Source organism: Podospora anserina, chromosome 4, assembly GCF_000226545.1.
Source record: "Podospora anserina S mat+ genomic DNA chromosome 4, supercontig 4".
Lineage (NCBI taxonomy): Eukaryota > Fungi > Ascomycota > Sordariomycetes > Sordariales > Podosporaceae > Podospora > Podospora anserina.
The window spans coordinates 1,898,954-1,921,002 of NW_001914850.1; the positions used below are offsets into that span (position 1 = coordinate 1,898,954).

General features: G+C 50.9%; 7 protein-coding genes across 7 annotated transcripts, besides 1 other annotated feature; 3 read left to right on the plus strand and 4 right to left on the minus strand.

Annotated features, from left to right (window-relative positions):
• Nucleotides 1–512: 512 nt before the first annotated feature.
• Nucleotides 513–2,696, plus strand: PODANS_4_5730 (uncharacterized protein; the record flags this gene model as incomplete). The annotated part of the gene is made up of 1 exon (XM_001906242.1): nt 513–2,696. The coding sequence occupies one exon, from the start codon at nt 513–515 to the stop codon at nt 2,694–2,696; it is 2,184 nt and encodes a 727-aa protein (XP_001906277.1).
• A 2,944-nt stretch (nt 2,697–5,640) lies between these two features.
• Nucleotides 5,641–6,300, minus strand: PODANS_4_5720 (uncharacterized protein; the record flags this gene model as incomplete). The annotated part of the gene is made up of 1 exon (XM_001906243.1): nt 5,641–6,300. A coding segment is annotated over one exon (660 nt), but the record flags the coding sequence as incomplete, so codon positions are not given.
• Nucleotides 6,301–6,776: 476 nt separating this feature from the next.
• Nucleotides 6,777–6,869, minus strand: a tRNA (tRNA-Glu).
• A 177-nt stretch (nt 6,870–7,046) lies between these two features.
• PODANS_4_5710 (uncharacterized protein) lies at nt 7,047–8,269 on the minus strand (the record flags this gene model as incomplete). The annotated part of the gene is made up of 4 exons (XM_001906244.1): nt 7,047–7,912; nt 7,973–8,084; nt 8,141–8,176; nt 8,234–8,269. 4 exons carry the CDS (start codon nt 8,267–8,269, stop codon nt 7,047–7,049), a joined length of 1,050 nt encoding a protein of 349 aa, XP_001906279.1.
• Nucleotides 8,270–10,053: 1,784 nt separating this feature from the next.
• On the minus strand, nt 10,054–12,433 carry PODANS_4_5715 (uncharacterized protein; the record flags this gene model as incomplete). Its single annotated transcript, XM_001906245.1, has 3 exons — nt 10,054–10,971; nt 11,025–11,948; nt 12,011–12,433. The coding sequence occupies 3 exons, from the start codon at nt 12,431–12,433 to the stop codon at nt 10,054–10,056; spliced, it is 2,265 nt and encodes a 754-aa protein (XP_001906280.1).
• A 735-nt stretch (nt 12,434–13,168) lies between these two features.
• PODANS_4_5700 (uncharacterized protein) lies at nt 13,169–13,963 on the plus strand (the record flags this gene model as incomplete). Its single annotated transcript, XM_001906246.1, has 1 exon — nt 13,169–13,963. The coding sequence occupies one exon, from the start codon at nt 13,169–13,171 to the stop codon at nt 13,961–13,963; it is 795 nt and encodes a 264-aa protein (XP_001906281.1).
• A 407-nt stretch (nt 13,964–14,370) lies between these two features.
• Nucleotides 14,371–14,976, minus strand: PODANS_4_5690 (uncharacterized protein; the record flags this gene model as incomplete). Its single annotated transcript, XM_001906247.1, has 1 exon — nt 14,371–14,976. The coding sequence occupies one exon, from the start codon at nt 14,974–14,976 to the stop codon at nt 14,371–14,373; it is 606 nt and encodes a 201-aa protein (XP_001906282.1).
• A 626-nt stretch (nt 14,977–15,602) lies between these two features.
• On the plus strand, nt 15,603–17,147 carry PODANS_4_5680 (uncharacterized protein; the record flags this gene model as incomplete). Its single annotated transcript, XM_001906248.1, has 1 exon — nt 15,603–17,147. One exon carries the CDS (start codon nt 15,603–15,605, stop codon nt 17,145–17,147), a length of 1,545 nt encoding a protein of 514 aa, XP_001906283.1.
• Between the last annotated feature and the right edge of the window lie 4,902 nt (nt 17,148–22,049).

Consider the following 22,049-nt stretch of genomic DNA (forward strand, 5'->3'; position numbering starts at 1 on the left):
CTCCGCCTCCGTTCTTCCTCTCTGGATTCACTTGACCGAGAAGAATCATCTGTTTGTCCCTCTTAACGTCATCGTTACCTGTTCTTCCTCTCTTCCTTCGGTTCCCTGGAGTATCAAGACCTCGCAAGGCGCAATTGCCCTCAGTTCTTCCTTTCCGCGTCTATCCTCATCGTTCACGCCAAGCAGCAGCTCTCTTCCTCTTCGTTTCCGCGTCGCGTCAGAGTTCTCTCTCGCGTCGTCTCTCTCCCATTGTCTCTCTCCCCCTCCGTTTTCGCCAATCGTCAGCCAATTTCCCGCCATCAGTCATCTCCCGCTTCATTTCCGGCAGCCCTCGCGCTACGCTGGACCATCAGCTGCGGTATTCTTACCAACTCATCAATATTCATCTCCGGCACGGCTAGCTACCCCGACATACCGACGCTTGTACGCTTGAGGAATCATCAGAATATATATCTTGATCTTCATATCGAATCACGGTATGTTGAGCATGCTTGCTTACTCCAAGCTCAGCCATGTTTTTGAATTTCCATTGTCTTGATACTGACTTTCAACTCAAACAGGGCAAAATGAGTGACGTTTACGAGCAAACAGACGAGTACATCATCAACAAGAATGTCCCCTACTACGACAAAAGGACCGAGGAGGACGAACTTTTCGATGAGCACAGAATGAGGAAGGGCCTCAATCCTGTTCAAGACCGTCCATGGTGGTTTGATGAGATCCGCTGCCAGGCCACTTCTCGCTCTGATGGCGAGGTCATCGCCGAACTCTGCGCTGTCTTGATTAATCTGGACGACGCCAGGGAATGTCTTGAGTATTTGAAGAATGATGAGCGGAAGAGGTATGATGATCTGAGGGATTATGTCATGGAGGATGTGGATCTGGAGGATTTGTTGAGCGAGGCGGATTTGAGCTGTCGCAATCGTTACAGCACGGTTACTTCGTTGGTGGGAGGTCTTCTCACTCATGACGGGGGGATGCGAATCAAGTGGTATAGGTCGGACTTTCCTGAGACAAGAGGCACGGGTGTGTGGGGAGAGGAGCTCAGCAGCATGAAGAACGTCCTCCTGCTTGAGGACTTTCATGTTGAGCCGGATTGGCGTGGACAGGGTCTCGGCACGAAAATTGTGCAGTATGTCCTCAACCTCAACGAGACCTACTGCGGGAAGGAGGAGCTTTATCTGTTTGTTCGTCCCAGACCAGACCCTCGCGAATATTCACGCCTCTTGGGTCTCCTCAGGGGGGCTGATGTACCGGTTTACCACCAAATCACGCGCAGAGCCGAGGCCTTTTGGAGAGCTCAAGGATTCCGCCGGGTGGCAAAGTCGGACTGGTTCGCCTACACGACAAACGCAGACCATCCCTCACGGAAGCTCACCATTGCCGATGACGAAGCAATCGACCACGACCTGAAAGAGTTTGGGGTGCGTCCCGCCTGGCTCACCGTTGTGCCGGCCCACATGGCCAGACTTGTCCAAGACCTGGGCAAACAGCACACCACCGACGAGGAGTGCACCGCGCTCCTCAGGGAGCAGATGCCAGAGGACCCCAACCACGAAGACTGGGGCGTGCGCGGGGAGTGTGGCAACACACTCCTCCACCTGGCCGCCGTCTCGTCCAAGCTCGAGGCGATCAGGTTCGTTCTAGAGCGCCAGCCGCGCTTGGCCGAGGTCAAGAACATGGGCGGGCGCACGCCCCTGGAAGCGCTCGAGCACCAGCTCGGAAAGGCGAGGGAGCGCGACTACTCGCGTGAGCGCTTCTTGGCAATTTGCGCGTGGGAGAGGAAGAACTGGAGATTTTTTGAGGATTTCCCGGGCCTCAACGACAAGGCCATCCGGTCTTGGTGCCTTCTGAGCGGCACCCCCTACATGGACGTGAGCGGCCTGGCCGTGAAGTCTGCGTCGGAGCTTGGGGAAGACCGGGAGGTTGTGCAGGAGCTCCTCGAGCTCAAGTACTGCTGCGGATGTGGATCTTGCCTTGGTGGTTGGTTCAGCCAACGCAGTCAAGTGGTCCTAGCATTTGCGGCCAGGGAGATGCATAGTCGTCGGGTGGAGGGTTTGGAGCAGATGGGGTTCTTGCAGTGGTACGATTTGTATATCAAGGACTCGTGCGACTTTATCACCAGAGAGGAAACCACGGACAACGAGCAGGCCGCATTGTGGGTGGTGGAGGTGTTTCAACATCTAGAGTTGTGCATCGCCGGAACCGACGATACAGCCCCCATGATTCCGAATCTCAGGAACATCATGGCCAGCATAGAGGCTGCCCAAAATGAAACCCCTCAGCCTGCCGATCTTCACGGGCGGATTGATGCCGTCATTGAAGCTACCTGCTGGTTGATTGGAAAGGCAGAGGGTACGTGGGACAACATGCGTGAAGACCGGTATATAGAAGACGGCGAAGAGTTGACGGAGGAGCTGAAGGAGCTGTCGCACTGCGACAACGACGGCTACTATTGGCCTCTATACACTTACTGGAAGTCCCTTCGGGGCCACGAAAGCGCCTCCCGGCGAGCAGAATTAGTGAGTCTCTCCAGAAGTGAGAAAGGAAATTGTCCAAAGGCTGACATGAGGTTCGTCACAGCTTGCATAGCTCTCTTGCATACCGGAGCAAGCCCAGCCTATTCAACCCGTCATGGGGCTCCATTGTCAGTGTTGCGGAGAGGAAAGCTGAGATTCCAGTCTCGTGGGCTTTGAGGAATTGGCGCCGTTTACCTGACTCTGAGACGCTGATCTCAGAGGTCAGTCTTGAATGTAAATACTGTAGAACCCACATACTTGTATAACCACTAGCCTCGTTGTACGCTCTGTAACAAGATTCAGACACTTTCCATTGCAATGTTGTCCTATCATGCCGGATCTGCCTCTGTAAACCTCTCACGCCATCACCATGAAAGCTGGGAGAAATCCTGGGTTTCCTTGATGTTGTGAGGCAAGTTGTATTGATTAGAAAAGTGCGGGCAGTTGCTTGGAATCATGTATTGACCTTGGATTATTGTCTAATACAGAAAAGCTATCCAAATCAGTGTGCCATGCCGATGCCTCGCGACAATCTACCTGCCAAGTGCTCTCAACTCTGTGCCAAACCAACCTGACGAAAACCTGATGGCTATTTGTCAGCCAATGCGACCATCTTCTTCGCCGCACCGCTATCCGACTATTTTAATGCCGCCTTTCGCAAAGGTCAAACTTGCCGAAAAAGCTGTCATATCACCGACCGTGACCTCACCAAATAGCTCCAGCGCCTTGCGGTCTGGCACCCTCCCAACATATTTGGTCCACAAAGCCTTGGGTGATCTGAGCTGAGCCGGCCCTATGTAAGCTCGACTTTGGCTCAGGACTTCCATGAATAGACTTAACTTAATGGTATTACGGCTTGATTTGGCGCACAAAGCTCACCAAATCTACCGAAGCGGTTATTTATTCCGGCCCGGGTTAGAGCCTGAGGGTAGGTTCAGGGATGGGTTCAGGGGGTGTCTCTACCGACCACCTCACACCCCTCCCGACGAAATAGATGATTGGCACACTAAAGTACCTTGGATTAATAGATACCCACCATATCGTAAACCATACCTAGAGGAATAGTCATAAAGCCTTTGAAGTGGTTAATAGGTCTTCAAATACAACTAGCTACAAGGCCTTTAAAGATAACTAATAGGCCTCGAAAGATGATGGGAAGACCTAGGTAATTTGCTTTGAAGGTACGATTCACAGTATAATATGTCTTGATTTACACTTGCTGTGTGTATTGCATGTATTTTGTGGGAGGGTGCCTCACCACCACACCAGACATCACGGCCTTTGTGGGGATGGTACCTAGGGATCACTAATCAACCGATTTTGCGCTTGACGACTATCTGAAACGCTACCTGGTTACCCATGTCACAAAACTACTAAGTACACACTGCTACTTCATTCTCGCCAACAAACAAGACACGAAAAGCCACACAAGCGTGCGACACAGAGGACAATGCCGGAGCCAGCCTTATTATTGTGTGGGTGCAGGATTTCGCCGAAAGAGCATCTAGTCTTCCTTCAACTCTGCCAAATGTAGCGGATACAAAGTCATAAAATAGCGCATCCTACGTATATTCCGCACTCTTGAAAATCCTGTACACAATATCGTTGAGATCGAACTCGGCCCTTGGATAGTGATTTACCCTGGAGGCGTCTCTCGTTGCGCAGCTTCAATATGTTGAACTTGTTGGGAATCCCGGGTTGTTGATGGCGTCTCGGAAAGCTTGTAAGGGATTATTTCCCTCGCCATTTTGTTTTTTGCGCAGATCCCGTTTTTTGGACGACAGGAATTGGGCTGCTTGGACCTCACATCTCGTAACAGCCAAATGGAGCAGTGTGTGTTCCCCGAGTCCGTCGTGTAACTCCAGTCAGGATGGTCGACATTTGCCGGCACGTGGTACATTAGAGCTTTAAAGGTCTCATCGTCAGAAAGTTGGCTTTTGGCGACTATCGTGTTCGCCAGTTTCTCAAATTGTTCGCCAGTTTCTCGAATTGTTCGCCAGTTTCTCGAATTGTCATCCCGCCGGCGTGTTCGCTCGTGATTGACAGGTGCGCGGCCTGGCCTAGCATGTATCTGCGGATGACTCTCAGGCTAGACAATACTGGGACCGTGGGGATATGGGTCGCTTACCTACCTGGTGATGCTGATGGGACGAAAGATAGCAATGGTGCCTAATCAAAACGATAACGAGTGTGCGACGTGTTATTTGTTGGGTTCTGCAGAAATATGATGCGGAAAACTGGAGTGTTTCATGGAACAAACGGAATGGCACGCAGACGCAAGAGGCTTCCAGTGGAACGACCGCGCTGGGCCTGCCTCTGGCCGCGCTCCAAGGGTAGGTACCTCCCGTCAAAAGGAATATCACACACCGTGGCATGAGCACTCAGGTGATGGACCCACGCCCGGCGTCTAAGGGAATGACGAAAAGGCCTCTTGCAATTGCTTCTTATTACCGTCCGTCACGCAGACCAAACTCAGCTGGGTCGTAGGTACCCTTGGCGGGCCTTCGAACCTGTTACTCGGTAGGTACATCATGGCTCCAAACAACGCAAATGACGTCGAATCAAAGCAACACAAAGCAACGCAAATCGGTCCAAAACAGAGTCAAATATAGCTTTTTCCTAGTTTGCTCTGATTTGCCGGGTTTACCAAGGCCATGGACCTTTTTTTAACCCATATATATAACCCTCACCCTACTATATAACCCGAGAAAACAAACTAGAAAAAGCTGGGGACCAAATACACGGCATATACCAACGTCAAACTTTACCTATATAAGCATTAATATAGCCGAAAATATAGGAAATTACCACCAATACACAAAGGAAAGTAGCCTGAGTAGTACTTTGGAATGTCAGATAGACAATAGGATATGTGTAGCTAGTTGGCTTAGTGGCTAGTATTGGCGGGTCAAATAGGTCAAATCAAAGCAAATCAAGGCAAATTGACATTTCCCAGTTCAAATCGACGCAAATATCGGCCCGGATTTGATTGATTTGCTTTGTTCAGAGCCATGAGGTACATTTCTTGATGTTGGCGGCGACAACAATGTGCCTGTCGTCCCTACAACCCCAAGGTACCTACCTATCCATCATGACTTCCACCCTGCCCATCCCTCCCCCCTCAAAACCTACCCCTCCTCCTCCCCCCACCAGGCCCATGATAGTAACCCCCAAACAACCCCCTCCCCGCCACCCTCAACTCATCCAACACCAACACAAACAAATAAGCCCTTGCCTGCTCCCACATCCAGTCCTTCACGCTCCTAGGCGTAGCAGCCCAACCAATCAACCAAACCCCCGCCACCACAGCACAAACCACCACCCTCCTCAAGTTCTCACTGCCGGCGAACTCTCCCAAAAGCAAAACCCCGGCTTCGGCGAGGGCGAAATGCCAGTAGTCGCCTGTCTTGTACAGGAACAAGTCTGCGCTACTGCTGCGGACGGTCTCGAGGCGACCATTGCGGACGGCGGTGGTTGACCCGCCTAGAGGCAGGGTGACTGGCACGCTGGCGCGGAGAGAGGCGATGCGCCATTGGAAGTAGAAGGCGGAGAAGAGAACCAGGCCGGAGAAGATCCTGTCGAGGAAATACGTGCCCGAAAGGTGGAGGGTGTCGCTGCCCAAAGCCCAGGAGATGGGGGTGAAGGGGGAGGCGGTGGTGTAGAGGAGGATGATCAAGATGACGGAAAAGAATTGGCGGGGGAGGATGGAGGGGGGAGTCTCGGTCTGGTGGCCCGTTGGCCGGGGGGTGGTGTCTGGGAATGTTGCCATTTTGACTGGTGTTTAGACAAAAAGACAAAACATGAGAGACTGAGAGAAACGAGCGACGATGAACTGAGGTCAGGAAAGAAAGTCACGATGGAGGGAAACAAGCTCATTTAACCACAACCCACCAATCTTTCCCGCTCTCCTCGGACCGAACAAACGGGCTGAAGAGGCGGGTCTATTGGAAATGAGAGGGCTGAATAGTCTACACTATGCAAAGGCCTTGTGCCAAGCGGCACAGGCAGTGAAATTGCCAAGTGTTTTACCCCTGAAGCCTCTGAGCACGGATCATGCTGTGGTCTTGGCGGGGTTTGTTGCCTGGAGTGCTTAAAAATGGCGGGGTTGCATTTGAGGGATTTCGTGCCGGGACGCGTCAAAAGTTCTGGACGCGAAATGAAGCCGCGTGGAAGGAAAATGTCGGATATGCTGGAGCTGATACGGTGTGCCAGGCACGGATTGTTCTGCTGAAAATGCAAAAAAGAAGATGGTTGTGACTCGGATACCGGGAGTCGAACCCGGGGCTGTTGAGAAAGGCAATCACTCCTGAGAAGTGAGAGTCAACGATGTTACCGCTACACCATACCCGATAGCATGGTTCCGATTGGACTTGTATGGGTGGTCGAGTCAGAGCGTGGGTCTATGATCAGGGATATCCTGTGGTGGAGTGTGGACTCAAACGAACCACTCACCGAGGACGATAGCTTCGATCCATGCATTGCAATTGCATATGGTCTGGGTACCTCAAGCAGTAAGGTATCCAACAATCACGCCGGTCTCGCCGTGCCCATCTCCTCATCCCACCTCTCCTCCCGATTACCCCTCCTCCTAAATAACCTCCCCAAACCCTTCTCACTCCTCATGCTGTGCGCTGCACCACCCTCATCACCATCATCCTCAGGCTCATCCCCACTCTCCCTCCCCTTCCTCCTCCCCCACGACAGTCCCAACCACCCCCTCAACCAATCCTTCCTCTCATCAACCCTCTCCCGATGTTCCAACTCCTCCGTCTGGCTCCTATGCCTCTCATCCTCCGAAAAGCACTCATCCTCATCCGGGTGATTATGCCTCGATCCATGTCCCTTCCTTTGCAGCTGATTAGCCTTCCACGACGCAACATAAACCGCCATCTTCTCCCTCGTAACATCTCTCCACCTCCTCAAAGGATAATCCCACTCAAAGTCCTCCTGAGCCTTGCTCAAATGATGATGAGCCGGAGGTTGCGAAACAGGATACAACTTCCACAGCCAGAGCTTGCGCAAGCCAGGGACATGCGTATGGAACCGAAAGCGGCGAAAGATCGGGGCGTAGTCGTTGTCGTCGTCGATGCTCAAGTCGTCTGATTCCTCGTCGCTCGAATCGTCGTCGTTGCGACGCCGCCGAGTGCTGTACCCGTCGGAAATGTCCGAAGTGCAGTCCGAGAGATACGAGTCGTCATCGTCTTGCTTGTGCTTGTGCTTGTGCTTGTGCTTGTGGCTGTACTTTCTGGTTTGGGATTGCTTTAGAGCTTGCCATTTGCTTGGTGGTGGCCGTTGCGCGCTGTCCATGCGCCTCTTGGCTTTGCTCGCCATGCGGTAGAACACGATGCCGATGCCGAGGAGAATGACAGCAGACACACCAACGGAGATGGGAACTGTCTGTTATGTCAGCTATGGCAGATGATATCAAAAAAAGCCTGCTCACGATGACTTACACAGATATTTTGACACTTCGTTGACCGGCCAGTCAACCTCGCCGGTTTCCTCGTTCTTGGGGAACTCTACAATGCCTATGGTAAAAAAGCTTGCAATGAAGGACAACGGCAGCTGTGATACAGTATCAGCTCAGTTTCCTGGCAGATGTGATTGTTACGGCAACTCACAAAGATGACTGTGACGATGGTGAACACCACCATGATCTGCGGAATAGTTTGTCAGTACTCGTGGATCGATGAGGTGCGCTTCGGGAACCCCACAGTATTTTGCCGCGAGCCCTGTTCTGAGAGCTTCATTGCATATCGTGTATCCCAACCGGATGCCTGTTGTTGCTTGAATTGCAACAATTGTTTCAACTATTACGCTGTCAGTCACTGTCGCTCATAAATGATCCCTGCTTACAGAAGCATACCTCAGCCTCGACTCGTTTGGCAGACTCGTCCATCTCTTGAACTCGGATGTGGTTGTCTTCCACGATTCGAATGGCTTCATCGACTACCCTGGCGTTCTTAAGCCCAGTTCCGTGATGGCTCTTTTTATGGACTCCATCATGTTGGTCTCCATCTTCGTCATAGTGCTCCTTGGTACCACCTGACCGTTTCCGAGGCCGAAGGTGACCCTGGAATTCCTCCAGAACCTTGAGCTGTGTGGTAAGAATGGACTTGATGATGCCAAGCTCATCCTGGATATCAATAATTTCCACAAGCTGCCGGGATTCGTCTGATATCCGTGAGAAGCTGTCAATGTCGGATGTGTATTTGAAGGGGTCTTTGGCATTAGCGAGCTTGTCGACGGTCTTGAGGAGCTTCTTCATCTTGACAGCTTCATCTTCCGCCTATTCAGTTGAGCCAGGGTGAGTATTCAGCTAAGTTATCAACAGAGTGCTGGAACGTGCACTTACAATGGTGTTGATGGAGGATTGGAAGGCCTCCTGCAGCTTGACACCACCAGGGCCTTGCCTTGTCATAATGTTCAGACATATCTTGAGAATCATTTCGACAAGGCTGTCGGGCGATTGGATTGCTTGTCGCGCCTTGTTTGTCTCTATCTCCCGGCTCAGGAGTTTCTTGATGTTGTACTGCTCGGAAGGCTTTTGGGTGTTTGGCAAGCAGGTAATTACAGTCCCTGGATCCTGTCAACATGTCATTCCATTTTCGGCGGTGTATCCGATCACAACTCACCATCGGGCAATACCCATAGCCACAACTGGTCGACCATCAGAATAGGAGCTGTGTTCTTGGGCTTCCCGTGCTTGGTGGCCCATCGGTACACGACCTGGTCTTTGTCTCTCCGCTCTGTGGTTTCGAGCATGTAGTAAGAGTACTGATCCAATGTGCGCCGGCAATGTAGTGGTAGAACATCGTGAGCATGGATGTACCCATCGATCAATGCCGACTCCCTGCGGCTCAGGGGCGCGTTGGTTCGATTGTCGTTCACGCGATTGATCATGGCCGCCATCTTTTTGCGACCATCGTGGCTCTCGTAGGCAAGGTATGGCATCTTCCATTTGTTAGCAAGTCCCCATCAATAGCATGCTAGAAAGAGACCAGAGAAACTCACAAAAAGCGCGAGCGTTTTGTCACCACCGGCGTGCCCGAGATTGACGGGTGGCAACATCGCCCATGTTATGCTGGACAGATTCTGACTCGAACGCTTTGCGGGCTGCAACGGTGGCCGAGAGGTTGACCCGGCTATGCTGTCTGGAGACCCGGACGGCTCTTCTACCACTGTCTGCAAGCGGCTAGAGTGATTTCCCGGTGATTCTGAAACCTCGGATGAATCTACACTCTGTTCTGCGTTAGTTACTGTTGGTCAACCCTTCCAAGCTGTCGTGGTGCATTTACAAATCTCGTGAATTGGTACTTCTTGGCTCTCGGGTTCATATACCGGTTGAAGATAGTAAGACCGTCATGCCTTTGGTCCGTAATGGATGAATCGCGGACTCCAATGGAGAGAAAAAGGTCCTGGAAAGGGGTATTGTCAGTACCTAGGCATCTTCCGTCTCAATGCGCGCGGCAGGAAACTCAACATACAGATAGCCATTGCTCCTAAAACATCGCAGGAATATTAGTTTAGTTTTCTACGGGGGGGTGAGAAGAGAACTTGCATTGTTTGCGGGCAGCAAAATCCATCTGCAACGGAAATCCTTGTCTTTCCCCTTCCTTCGGGACGATTCAAGAATCCGAGCACAGCGCTTGTTGGCATCATAAACCATGTCATAAACGCTTGTCGTCTTGAGATTGATCTGTTCCTCCACTCGTTTTGTCTTCTTATTAGTCGTATGGTAAAACTCGCTAACAGTCCCTTCTGCAACGAAGCTAGCGATGTATTGTGAAGAGTCAGGCGTCGGAGGTGTGGGCTCTGTGGGCAAGTCATAATCTTGAGTGATTGCAGGGCCTCTGATGGGTTCCAGGTTCTCTCTCAACTCGCGAATCCAAGTCGCAGCACACTCGGATCCGTTGCAGCCGCAATAGTATTCCGTGCTGTCTTCGCAGATCCAGTCCCAAGGCGAGCGGCCCTCGTTATCATGAAGGTCGAGATCTTCTCGTTGCATGTTGCGCATCAAGTAACGAATGACGCCGCTGTACTCTGACCGTTCCCTGCCTTCTTCTGGCTCGTTGTACCATGCCTTGAAAACCGCGTGGTGCAGTGGAGTTGAACCTCCGTCGTCAGGCTCGGTGGTATCATCGGGTCTCTCGTTGATCAGGAGCGTCACAATTGTATCGCTTGGAGGTTCCATCAAGCATGCAATGTGCAGTGGATTACGCCCACTTTCCGTCTTGTATATCAAGCGTGGCTTGCTGTCCAGGATGTTTTCGACGAGTTCGACATTCCGGGACTTGATGGCCTGGTAGAGAATTGTTGATTGCATCTTGGCAAGAATAATCCGGTAGATGTAATCTTGCGTATCGCCCATCCGTGCCAGTCGCCGATGTCGATATATGGCAACTGACGTGAAGGTGACACCTTTGATCGAAGCGCGATATTCGTCTTCGTCCTACGCACGCGTCAGTTTTGCATCTGTAACTGCCATCCTCGTGGCTCACCTACCTTGCACAGTGACATATTATCAGAATCACCCTGTTGGACGCGAGCTTGTGAGTACAGCCAAGTTGTCTCCAATCCACGAGCCAACTCCTTTTGAGATCCCTGGTATTCATTCCAAACATCCTCCACCAGCTCAGACTCCTTGTCGCGGGTTTCGATCTCTAGAAGGATACGGGACATCCTGACGTTTGTGTTTTTGGGAAACCAGCTCTTGAACCTGTCCGGGGTCTGAGGCTCATCGGGCTCTGGGAAGGGTGTATCCAAAAAGATAACCTGGAAGATGTCATCCAAAGATAACGAAGCGGTGTCGTTTTGTTTGGCAGCTAGGGCAATCGCCTTTTGAATGACGATACCGCCGAAGCCTGACCCAATGAAAACTATTGGGACCCCTCGCTGGAAGAATAGCTGTCTTGAGCCTACAATGCGTTCCAGGAGGGTTTTTGCTGCGTTTTCCACATATTCCGCCCAACTTCCGGTCTTCTTGACAAACGTAGGTGATGAGTAACTGAAAGATAGCACTCTGGAGTCGGTGATATCGTTGGGTATAAAGTCACGAATCCAGTTGACTGCGTGTGGCCGCCCGCGCATGTCGAATTCAGATGATGAGCGCATTGAAGGTTCCAAAGATCTCCCTCTCCCCTTGAAGTCTTTGCCAGGTGGCCGTAGTTTCGCGTCTAATTTCGGGTTTCCATCAGATGGATTCACCAACTCGGGCCCTTTGCCTTTTTTGTCAATCAGCTTTATACGTTGAGGTCCAGGGGAAGCGGTCCTGTCGCGTTCGCCATCCGGTCTCCCAGGGCTCAGAAGACGTTCGACAGGCATCACCCAAGCATCCTCTGGCGTCTCGTCAAAGTCATGGACGGCAATGATGTCGACCGAAGTTCTAGGGCGAATTCCTTCTGGGTAAATAGCCAACGTATAGGTGGCCTGGAGCATGCCCCAGTGCATTAGCAGACGCGCGACGAGTTTATGATGACCGAAGCTCATACCTGACTGGATGCAGGTGGTTCATCTACCTGGTTGCCGCCTCTGATGGTCCCAGTTTCCACCTCAACGGCTGTCTTCTCTTCGAAATCCCCGCCAGGTTGTCTCTCCCCGTGTCGGGATGGCGTGGGCGACGATTCTTCATGTTGCAATATCGATGAAGGTCTTGGGACGGAAGCGGCTGCAACAGATGGCCGCCTTGTGAGGCGATTCCAACCAGAAAGCAATATAGTCCTCCTTCCAGATCCACTCTCGCCCGTATCGACCCTCGAATCCTGGGTCAAGTTTGGAAATTCTGTGTCGTCATCTGCCGCTGTAAGCGCGACGCTGGGGGTTGCTGGGACAACCTCGGCATGAGGACTGCTTGGATGATAGGTCGTCTCTGGGTTAGCGGTGGATAGACTATCTGGCGGTAGAGATGATGCCATGTTGAACTTGAGAGCCCAAATTCTGTCGACGACAGGTGGACTAAAGTCGGAGAAAAGGGTGATCTCGAGATGAAAAGTTGAATCCGTGTTTGGCGTCGCGATGAATTGTGCAGCCTCGTTATGGTTACATCGTGCATTAATATTCCGGGGGATGCTGCGCCTGTGATTGGGTTAGCGAGGGAATATCCCCACCTGCGAACTGTCACTTGCTAGCAGGGCTGTCGCACGACATATCCCACGCCTAAACAAGGGTCATGCCTGGCGACCAGGGGGGGCGCTATTGGGCTATGCCGAGCCCTTGGAGGAGGGCATGGTGGGGTAAAAATCACAATTTGGTCGCCATATGATTGTGGCTGGCTGCTCGTAAAGAGGTTGCGACAATTTGATTTCCAATCCGTGAGCTCGACATTGTGCTTTGCTGGCGAGAGGCGTGCCGTGTTCCCGTTTTCCAGTTGTTGCATCGGAGGAACTGCCCCACCTTTCACAGGACACGACCACGCAGCCACCACCACTGGTCCTTTAACATCGATTTCGGGGTGTATTGATAATGATTACTGCATGGTTGTACTGCGTTGCACGGTGGATTGGCTAATCTCAAAGTGCGCCCGGCTTCCACTATAGTAATGTTATATAGACACCTGATAAAAAGATTACCCCGCTGATTCCCTTCCAGATGCTCAGTGTTCGTATCGACCAAACATCATTGTCGCCAATACAAAACTCCAAGATTCCGCCATGCAGCCCGACACGCTAAGCAGCACGGAACAGACGCTTTTCGTCACTCTCAAGGCTCGACAACTTCTAGGTGACAGCTTGGCAGCAGCTGTCGTCGAGCAGATCGATTACGACTTCGATAGACTTCAAGTTGGTTCCCTTGTTGCTGGCGTCATAGGCCTTCGGTCAGCGCTGTTTGACAAATGGATACGCGACTTTCTCACCCGACACTCTCATGCCAACGTCATCCACTTAGCTTGCGGGCTCGACACTCGCCCACACCGGATTTCATGGGGCGACAGCGTTCGTTGGATTGACGTCGATCTCCCAGATGTTGTAGATTTACGGCGGGAGTTCATGCCAGAACCGTTGAGGGCCAACCAATACAGCCTCATGGCAGGCTCTGCCCTCGATTCGGCCTTTATACAATCCCTCCAAAATGACCGGCCAACCATTATTGTCATCGAAGGTCTCGTGCCGTATCTCACCACCTCAGAGGGCGAGGCCATGATTGCCGATTTGTGTGGCCATTTCAAGACGGGGGAGCTGATATTTGACATTACCAACTGGTACACAACCCTTATCGAGAGACTCGTCGGCTCCATCAAGCACACAAAGGCGAAGCTTAGGTGGACGTCTGACAAGCCGAAGAATCTGGAGAAGGTTCATCCGGGCTTAACATTGCTCGAGGCTCATCCCTTGTGCACCCTCGATGGTGTCAGGAATCTGCCATTGGGTGGTCGGATTTTCTTGTGGTTGCAATCTCTGATTCCTTTCACCAGATACAGCGCTCAGTATTTGCGACTCGCATTTTAAGGCTCAGTGTCCGAGCTTCACTGCCCAGCTCTCCCTTCGTGCTCTCGACGTTTCTGGGGGAATACCTATTAGACCGATATGCGCAAGCTGTGTCGGGTACGTGGAAGCACGATCTTTCCAGCATGAAGAATCTTGCAGCGATGTTTCTTGCTGTCGCGAACATTATTTAGAAGGCAGCAGATGAAATCGTGAGCGGCGGTCTTTGCGCATGATTCTGAACTCTGGCATCAAAAGGTGCTTTGGGGAGGGCCACTGCAATATTGACGGGACCATTCGGATGGGGACAGCTGGGTCTGTTTATACTGGTTTCTCGGGGAAGCTTTTAAAGTCATATTTATCATTGCTGTAGCCCCCTGTCAACGTCATGATTTGCCTGGATATCCCCGCGTACTCATTGAGTCTTCAGGCTAATTGTTACTCGGCGGCAACCCCGAATTCGTCCCCAAATCCTCCCCCATCTGCTTCCCGCCCACAACAAGCGGCTCACAATCCTGCAATACAAACATCATCCTCGCCCACTTGGTATCACTTTTATTGACCCACTGATGCTGCGTAGCCCGCTGGATCGCCACATCTCCCCTCTTCAAGCTGTACCGCTCCCCACTATCCAGCACCATGTCCACCTCCCCTTCCATCACGATGCCATAATCCAAGCTCTGGGTGCGATGCATACCGCAGGCATAACCCGGGGCAAAGTCGACACACCGGAGGACAGTGCCCTTGGGGTTCACCAACCCGAGCTTATCAGGGGTTGAGATCAATGACTGGTGGAGCTTGAGATCAGCGTCATTGTTCAGATCGGGAGGGCAGCGGGAGGTAGTGTAGGGGACCGCAAAGGCGAGGTTGTTGTCGTCGTAGGGGCGCCATTGGAAGGGGTTGTAGGATTGGACAATGGCTTGACCGGAGGAGTTGTGGCCGGTGATGAAGGTGGTTGGTTGGTGGAGGTCGGAGAGCTTGCCGTTGTCTTTGCCGTTGGACTGGGCGGAGGTGTTGGTGGATGTGGCGTCACCCATTTTGAAGAAGGTTTTTGATATGCAAGCACAAGTGCCACTCGTGGGGAGGGAGCGGGAAAGGAGGCGTCAAAGTGTTGGGAGGTGGAGGTTATGTACCAAGAGGTCACTTGGTGTAACGGATCAACCCCACGTTGGGGTCCGCTGATTCCGGTCCGCTAGGATCTGCTGTGTCAGCCAACATGGCGCCGATTATGGAGAAGCTACCACATTGGCTTCCGTTTCAAGGCCGGCCTATCTACTTTCCCGGTTATGTCGTAGCCTTCACGAACTAAGCGACAGGGCCAAGGGTCTGCGGCTCCAGCGGGTTGAAACCGACCCGAACCCCACCCGACAAAGCTTGTTTTAACGTCACCCGTCAAGGGTACGCGAACACGTTCAACGCGTTCTGCGAGCTGGCTTATTATATTAATGTCTGCTCCGTGACAGCTCTGAGCAATACCAAGGTTGGAGTTTGTGGCTGAAATTCATGCATCGCGATAAAGATAAGGACCGGATTGGTTATCGGCGATGCCAAGCCACTGCGGCTGACGTCATCTCATGCTGCTCAAACTTCACAACCTCAACTCACTCCAAGTCTCTCTTCACCGTTTAACCCGTCGCCACGCTAACATCATAGCTCACATAAGATGCTCGACATCAGCCCCATAACCAGCCTCCCCGGGCTAGAAAAACCGCCAAAACACCACATCCTCGCCCCAATACTCAACCCGGCCAAAAGCCCCGGCTCAACATGGTCCTCATTCTTCCCCTCACTCTCCTTCGGCGGCCCATCCCAGGAAGAGGTCACCCACAAAGGCCACATCTCAACTCTCGACAAAAAGAATCAAGTCGACCAAAAGCGCGAGATCATCGGCTTCCAAAACCCCTGGCCCTCGTGGCACAAGCCCACCAAGTCGGAGATGCTCGCCAGTTTTCAGTGGGGTCCTGACACAGATCCTTGCATCCCTCTCGCGGCTTCGTACGCTCTTCCCGCCAGACAAACCCCGCCGATATCACAGCCGAGCTATAGTGATCTCTCCAACCCTGAGTCTGCCGCCTCAAAGGCTGCAAGACTGCTTACGGTGCAGAAGCCTGATTTTACGCCTTGTCCGGTTGGGAAGAAGGCAAAGGTTACTTGGTTGGGACATGCCTCGATGCTGCTACAGCTTTCATCTGGTGTTAGCGTCGTGTTTGATCCCATTTTCTCCCAGCGGTGTTCCCCAAGCGAGTACTTTGGGCCGATTCGGACGTACCAACCGCCGTGTCAAGTGGGGGATTTACCTCGGATTGATGCAGTATTGATTAGTCATAACCACTATGACCATCTTGATCAAGAGTCTGTCATGGGGATTTGGGAAAATAACAAGGACAGGGTGAGGTTTTTTGTGCCGTTGGGGATAGGAAAGATGATGGTTGATTTGTGGGGTTTGCCGAAGGAGAGGGTAGTGGAGATGGATTGGTGGGATAATGTCGCGTTGACGGGACTGACGCAAGAGAGTGTGAAGGTCTGGTGCACACCCGCACAGCACAACTGTTGGAGATCAGGGAGCGGCAAGTCTGGGGAACCGAATGGGAGTTTGTGGGCTAGTTGGATGGTGGAGGACCTCCAATCTGGAGACGGGCAGGAGCTGTATAGGGTGTTCTTTGGGGGTGATACCGGGTATCAGTTCCACACCGATCCTGCATGGCCACCTTTGCCACCGACGGATTGGAAGAGGGGTGATCCGCTACCGCCAGCAGAAAAGGAAAAACCAGAGGATTACCCACCATGTCCAGCGTTCAGAGAGATCAGCGATAACATCGGCCCGCCAGATCTTCTACTCTTGCCGATCAGTGTTGGTGCATCGTTTGCTTATTTGAGAAGCTTTACAACGTGGATGCCGGACTGGGGCAATCCTATGCCGAGGCATACACAAGGTGTGACTGGGGCAAACCATATGCCTCCTTGGGATGCTGTACGGGTGTTCAAGGAGATGACTGAGGGCGGGAAAGGGAAAGCGGTGGCGGTGGGATTGCATTGGGGGACGTTTGCTACCGAGCCAGAGGAAGTGTTGAAGACTCTGGGCGGCTTGGAATGGGCATGTGAGAGGCAGGGAGTTGGGTTTGGGAGAGGGTGGGATGGCAAACATGATGAAGGCGTTGAGGACAAGGTGTTTTTAGCGGTGAATCAGGGGGAGAGTATTTTGATTTGAGTTGGAGTCAGGTCATGTTTTCCTGTGGTTGTTATGTAATACCATGAGCTCGCAGTCGACTTCGAACATGACTGAACTTCTACAGAGTAGCTTGATCAGACCAGTCACGCACTTAAGAGAAGTCTTCGTTGCTTGAATGAGGTGTGACATATCCCCTGCCACTGGGGTATAGCGGTCCCGAAAGTCATGGCTCGACGCCGCAGGTGCCCTCACGAGAGCCACCAGGAGGCCCGCTGACAATGTGAGACTGAAAGACAGCACCGCCGCGAGGTCGCGAGGCTTGAAGCCAACAGTGAAACTTGGTTCTCTTTTTATCTCATACTAAATAACTCGAAGGCCACAGCACTGACTCTCATCTTTATCTACAGTTGAAAGCCTTCCCTCTACCCTTCCTCCTGACGACGCTGGCTATCTCGGGCTTTACAGCACATTTGGAGCTTGTCCCTCGAAGCTGTTTCACTGCAGCTCGATGAGCCAAATCCGTACAACCTGCGTCAGACAGCCCGTAACTTCCTCGCAACTCGAGACTTTGCCCGTCGCCGGTGTTGGGCCTCGAAAGCCGGTCAGGAGGTCTTGGTGCGGTTTTACGCGGTGTGCCTTGTTTCTCTGCAAGGTTAGTTCTCGCAATGGTTACCTATATTAGGCCTTTATGCTCGATGCTGACACTTCTCATCTCGGTCTAGTTGTCCAACGTCTTGATGTGAAGACCATCGACCATATTCGTCACCAGGTCGAGATGGTGGTGTTGGGACGGGAACTGCCAAGGGCGTTGGTGGAAGAGGACGGCGATTGGTATGATGCAAACTAGTCATCGGGTGGTGCGAATCGAGCTTTTTGAGATCTTGGTTTGGATCCTCTCTATATAGGTTCTGTTTGTATTGTGCAATTGACCCTTCTTCACCATCAAACCTACTCGTGATATCTGCGTTGGATATTGGCTCAAATAACCCTGGCACCAATGGCCAGCCGAAGAAGTCAGTGTGACTGATGGCGTATGTTCCATATTGTTTGGCACCTGTAGCAACGGGTGAATGGTGGTATCATGCTCTGGGGTGGTATTGATTTCCGATCTGGGTTGGTAAGTTCTATCTTCAGCATCTTACATCATTCGGAAAGCTATCTTCGAAGTCCCCGCACAAATACTCACCTCTCAGATTCATCGCGGTCCTGGCTGCCCCAGAATTACCAGTGGTGAATTGCTCAGGCGTCGCGGGGTGAGGTATGCCCACCTTTCTCCAGCCCCACACGCTCTGGTTGGTCCCAGGGCTTTTAGCCACTCTTCAGAGAAGTAGGAATTTACAATCATAACTCTTGGTGCCGGAAGGATAAAAGCTAATTGGATCTCCCAACCAGTCGAGGCCTTTCCGTCAAGCTTTCCAGTACCCGGACCTGAGCGGGAAAAACTTGGACGAAAGATGACCTATCCGGTTGTCAAGAATACTCTTTTCCTCCTCAGTACGAACGGCTATAAAGGGGGAATACCGACTAAGCGGCAGGGAACCAAGGTAGTGGAATCCCGGGCCGAATCACGCTGCCTTGCTGATCAAACTGGCGACAAGGTGCTATGTATTTATTATGAGATGAGCTTCGTCATTATCCCTTGTAGGCTCCAGATTTATCTCTCCCTAAACGTCATTCATTACAGCCGGCTAATTTATATTGCAGCAATTCTCCATCTTGAGATCGAGGAGGTTGACAGGCTTGTACAACAGGTCGCCGCACAGGAACTCGGGCAGCCAATAAACAGACCGGCGTTTGTGGAAGGGAATTCTGGTTAGCCAAGATAGCCTGTAAATACGACAACCAGCCTGGTGTCTCTTTATGAACGACGTGGAACTCGGGGCCGTGGATAGATCATAGTTCCACCCACAGCTCAAAAGCCACTATTCTACGTGCTCTATGTGTACCGGATGTTCAGCCTTCTTTTCATTGCATTTCAAGCTTTGTCTGTCAAGCGTGAACCACGCTAGACTATGGCTACCTGTTATGCGACCTGATACTGATAGTTGTGTTTGTTTTTCGGTTGCTTAGGAGGTCGAGCTGGAGATGGTTGAGAGGGGCGGACGTGGTTGAACACATATTCGCTGCTCGGCAGAGTGAATTAGTCCTCTGTGGTGAATTGCTTCACCCTGACAAGGGACATCATGGGGTGAAGTATAGATACCCACCTTTCGTCAGGCCCACAGCCTCTGGTTGCTCCCAGCGTTTTGTCAGATCTTCATATATTGAGTGGCTCATCTCACGTTCTTCCACAAACAATCCGCCTTTCTCGCCATCAGAACCATCAAAATCATGTGCCAGGTACTTGGGCATTCGGCACATCACAGTACCTTACTATTCTCAGCTGGATACCTCGCAATGATACACGATGACGAGGATCTCTTGGAACACCCGTTCGTCCGCGGACTGACGCTAGAACATTCGCGCGAGTTCAATCTGAATGAGTACTCATTGGAGCCGGTGGTTTGGAACCGCTGGAACGCCAGACGCATTCGCTACGAATCCCTCAAACGTCAAGACGTTCTTGACACCCTGTCGAAGAGTGAGGCCTTTTCCTTTTCTTTTTTCCCTTTCCTTCTGTTTATTACTCAGTCATATTCTCGTGTACAATTTCTCTTATTGCCAACAAGATGGACTCTAACAGCTTTCTAAACAGTTGAGGATTTCCCATCTTCCTTCCCAGAGCCAGACCAAGATTGTGACGCTCTCGGCAAGAAGATGGTAAATCTGGCCATCGAAGATGCCTTGATTCTGCTCAAATTTAACGGTCACAGGCCCTGGCGAGGTCCGCCAACGAAACAGCAAGGGATCGAGGTTTTTGGGTCCTTCGCCCAAAGGCGCTGCCTCACCCACCGTGCTGGCGACAAGGTTCTGCGGATCTATTGTGAACTCAGCTTCTTAGTTCTCCAAGGTAGGTTCAATCCTGCAACTATTACAAGAAGATCCCGCCCGACTACTATTTGTTTCAGTCACGCTTAAACTTACACCGGATGAAGTTACAAGGGTCACACGAGAGGTGGATATGCGGGAGCTTGGGGAACCGCTGCCACAATGACAATTGATAAAATGAAGCTTTGGGTTGCCAACACGGCGGTCAGTCTTGCAGCTTTCTATCAGAGAACTGGGGCAGTACTTCCACGATCGTAGCACATAACGGCACCTAGTGATCTTGAATCACGAAGCTATCAGGATTCTTCAGCATGATCGACCTTGTCATTTAGAATCCCCAGTCGGTTTGACGCCTACTGCCGCTATGGGGTATGGTTTCAGGCGCCGAAAGATCTGGAATATACGGGCTTAATGCTAAGGGGGAAACATAATTATTGAGAAATATGCCACAACCTCATCCGAACAATGCGACAGTCTTGTCAACCTTCCCAATTTTGTATTCACCTGGCTGGCTGATCTGGTTTACCCTGGAAATAACCATTGCTTAGAAAATGAAAGCTTGAGCTCCATTGTGGAACCTGGCTTGTTAACTCACTCAGACACAGTGAATAGAACAAGTGGATAAGGATTTGCAACGTCCGGGTTGGAATTTCTTGATGGTAAAAATGATAAATATCTACCTTACCTATCTACTTTCCTAACATACGAATCTACACCTCCCGTCACCGACACCAGGACCGCGACAGACGGCCCAATATCACAATCATACACCTTCCTCACACATGATAGAGTGCCAGAATTCAGGTAAGCATATGCTCCTTTCGAAATCTCCCCTTGAGGATACGTAACACCTAACCAGAGGATAGCCTCTGGAAAGGCGGCAATCCACAACAGGATAGCTAATAAGATAAACTAAGGTAAAATAACCCTCAGTTTGTCCTATCCCACGGCCCCAGATCTTCGGCTCATCCTACGGCACCTATAATTTAGCTCATCCCATTAGCTTATAAAACCTCCGGGGGTATTTCCGTCCCGATATCTTCAAAAATAAAGTAAAATGGCATTAATCTTCCTAATGATCTATAATTCTTTAATATTAAGAGGCTATAAGTACTAATTCCGATATAAATACTTTAAAAAGATTAATTTATCAAAAATTATATTTCGGGGCCCCCTAAGTTAAGTCTAAAGGCTGATCTAACGATAACTTTAATGTTATAAACCTAGCTATTAACGTGCGTGATAAGCGAGCCGAATAGATAAGCGAGCCGAACACTTTCCAACGCAGCGCAACCTTCCGACTTCTTTCACTAACTTTACTACCAATTCGCTATAAATTTACTTCTAACCGAATCTCGAACTATTTTAGCCCTCGAAGCTATTAAAAACGACCCAAACTTTAGTCTTCGACGCGCAATTAAGTTTTATAACGTACTAATTATAATTCTTTATAACCGACGCGCTAGCCGGCTTACACGATATAATATTGTTAGCTAGTGAGCCCTAATAGGCCTATAATATAGAACCTATATAGGGTTACTGTAAAATACAGCAGTGCGCAAGCGGAAGCGAGAGGATACGACGGCAGTGCCGAAGGAGAGTAAAGCACTGTAATACAGTAAGGTATAAAGAATAAAAATTGCCTTTATTACCTTTAGCCTTAGCCTTTAGCCTTAGCCTTAAGCGTTTTTACCCTTAAGGAAAAAAAGAAAACTATTCTACAGGAGAGAGGAGAGGTCTATATATAAGCCTTCGTAGGCCTACTGTGGGTCCTATAGGCTCTGGAAGCCCCTATACTACTTTGGGGTATTTAGTGGGCTTAGGTGGGTCTAATATAGACTTATAGAAATCTATAGAACCTTTAGTAGCAAAGGTGCCCTATAAATCACACTATTGTAGCAACTTACTACGTAAGCCTGTAGCTACTTTAAAAGGTTTTAGTATCTATTAATTAAGCCTTAGGCCACAGTAGCCCTATTATAAAGAATCCCTTATAAAGAATATTCTAAAGGG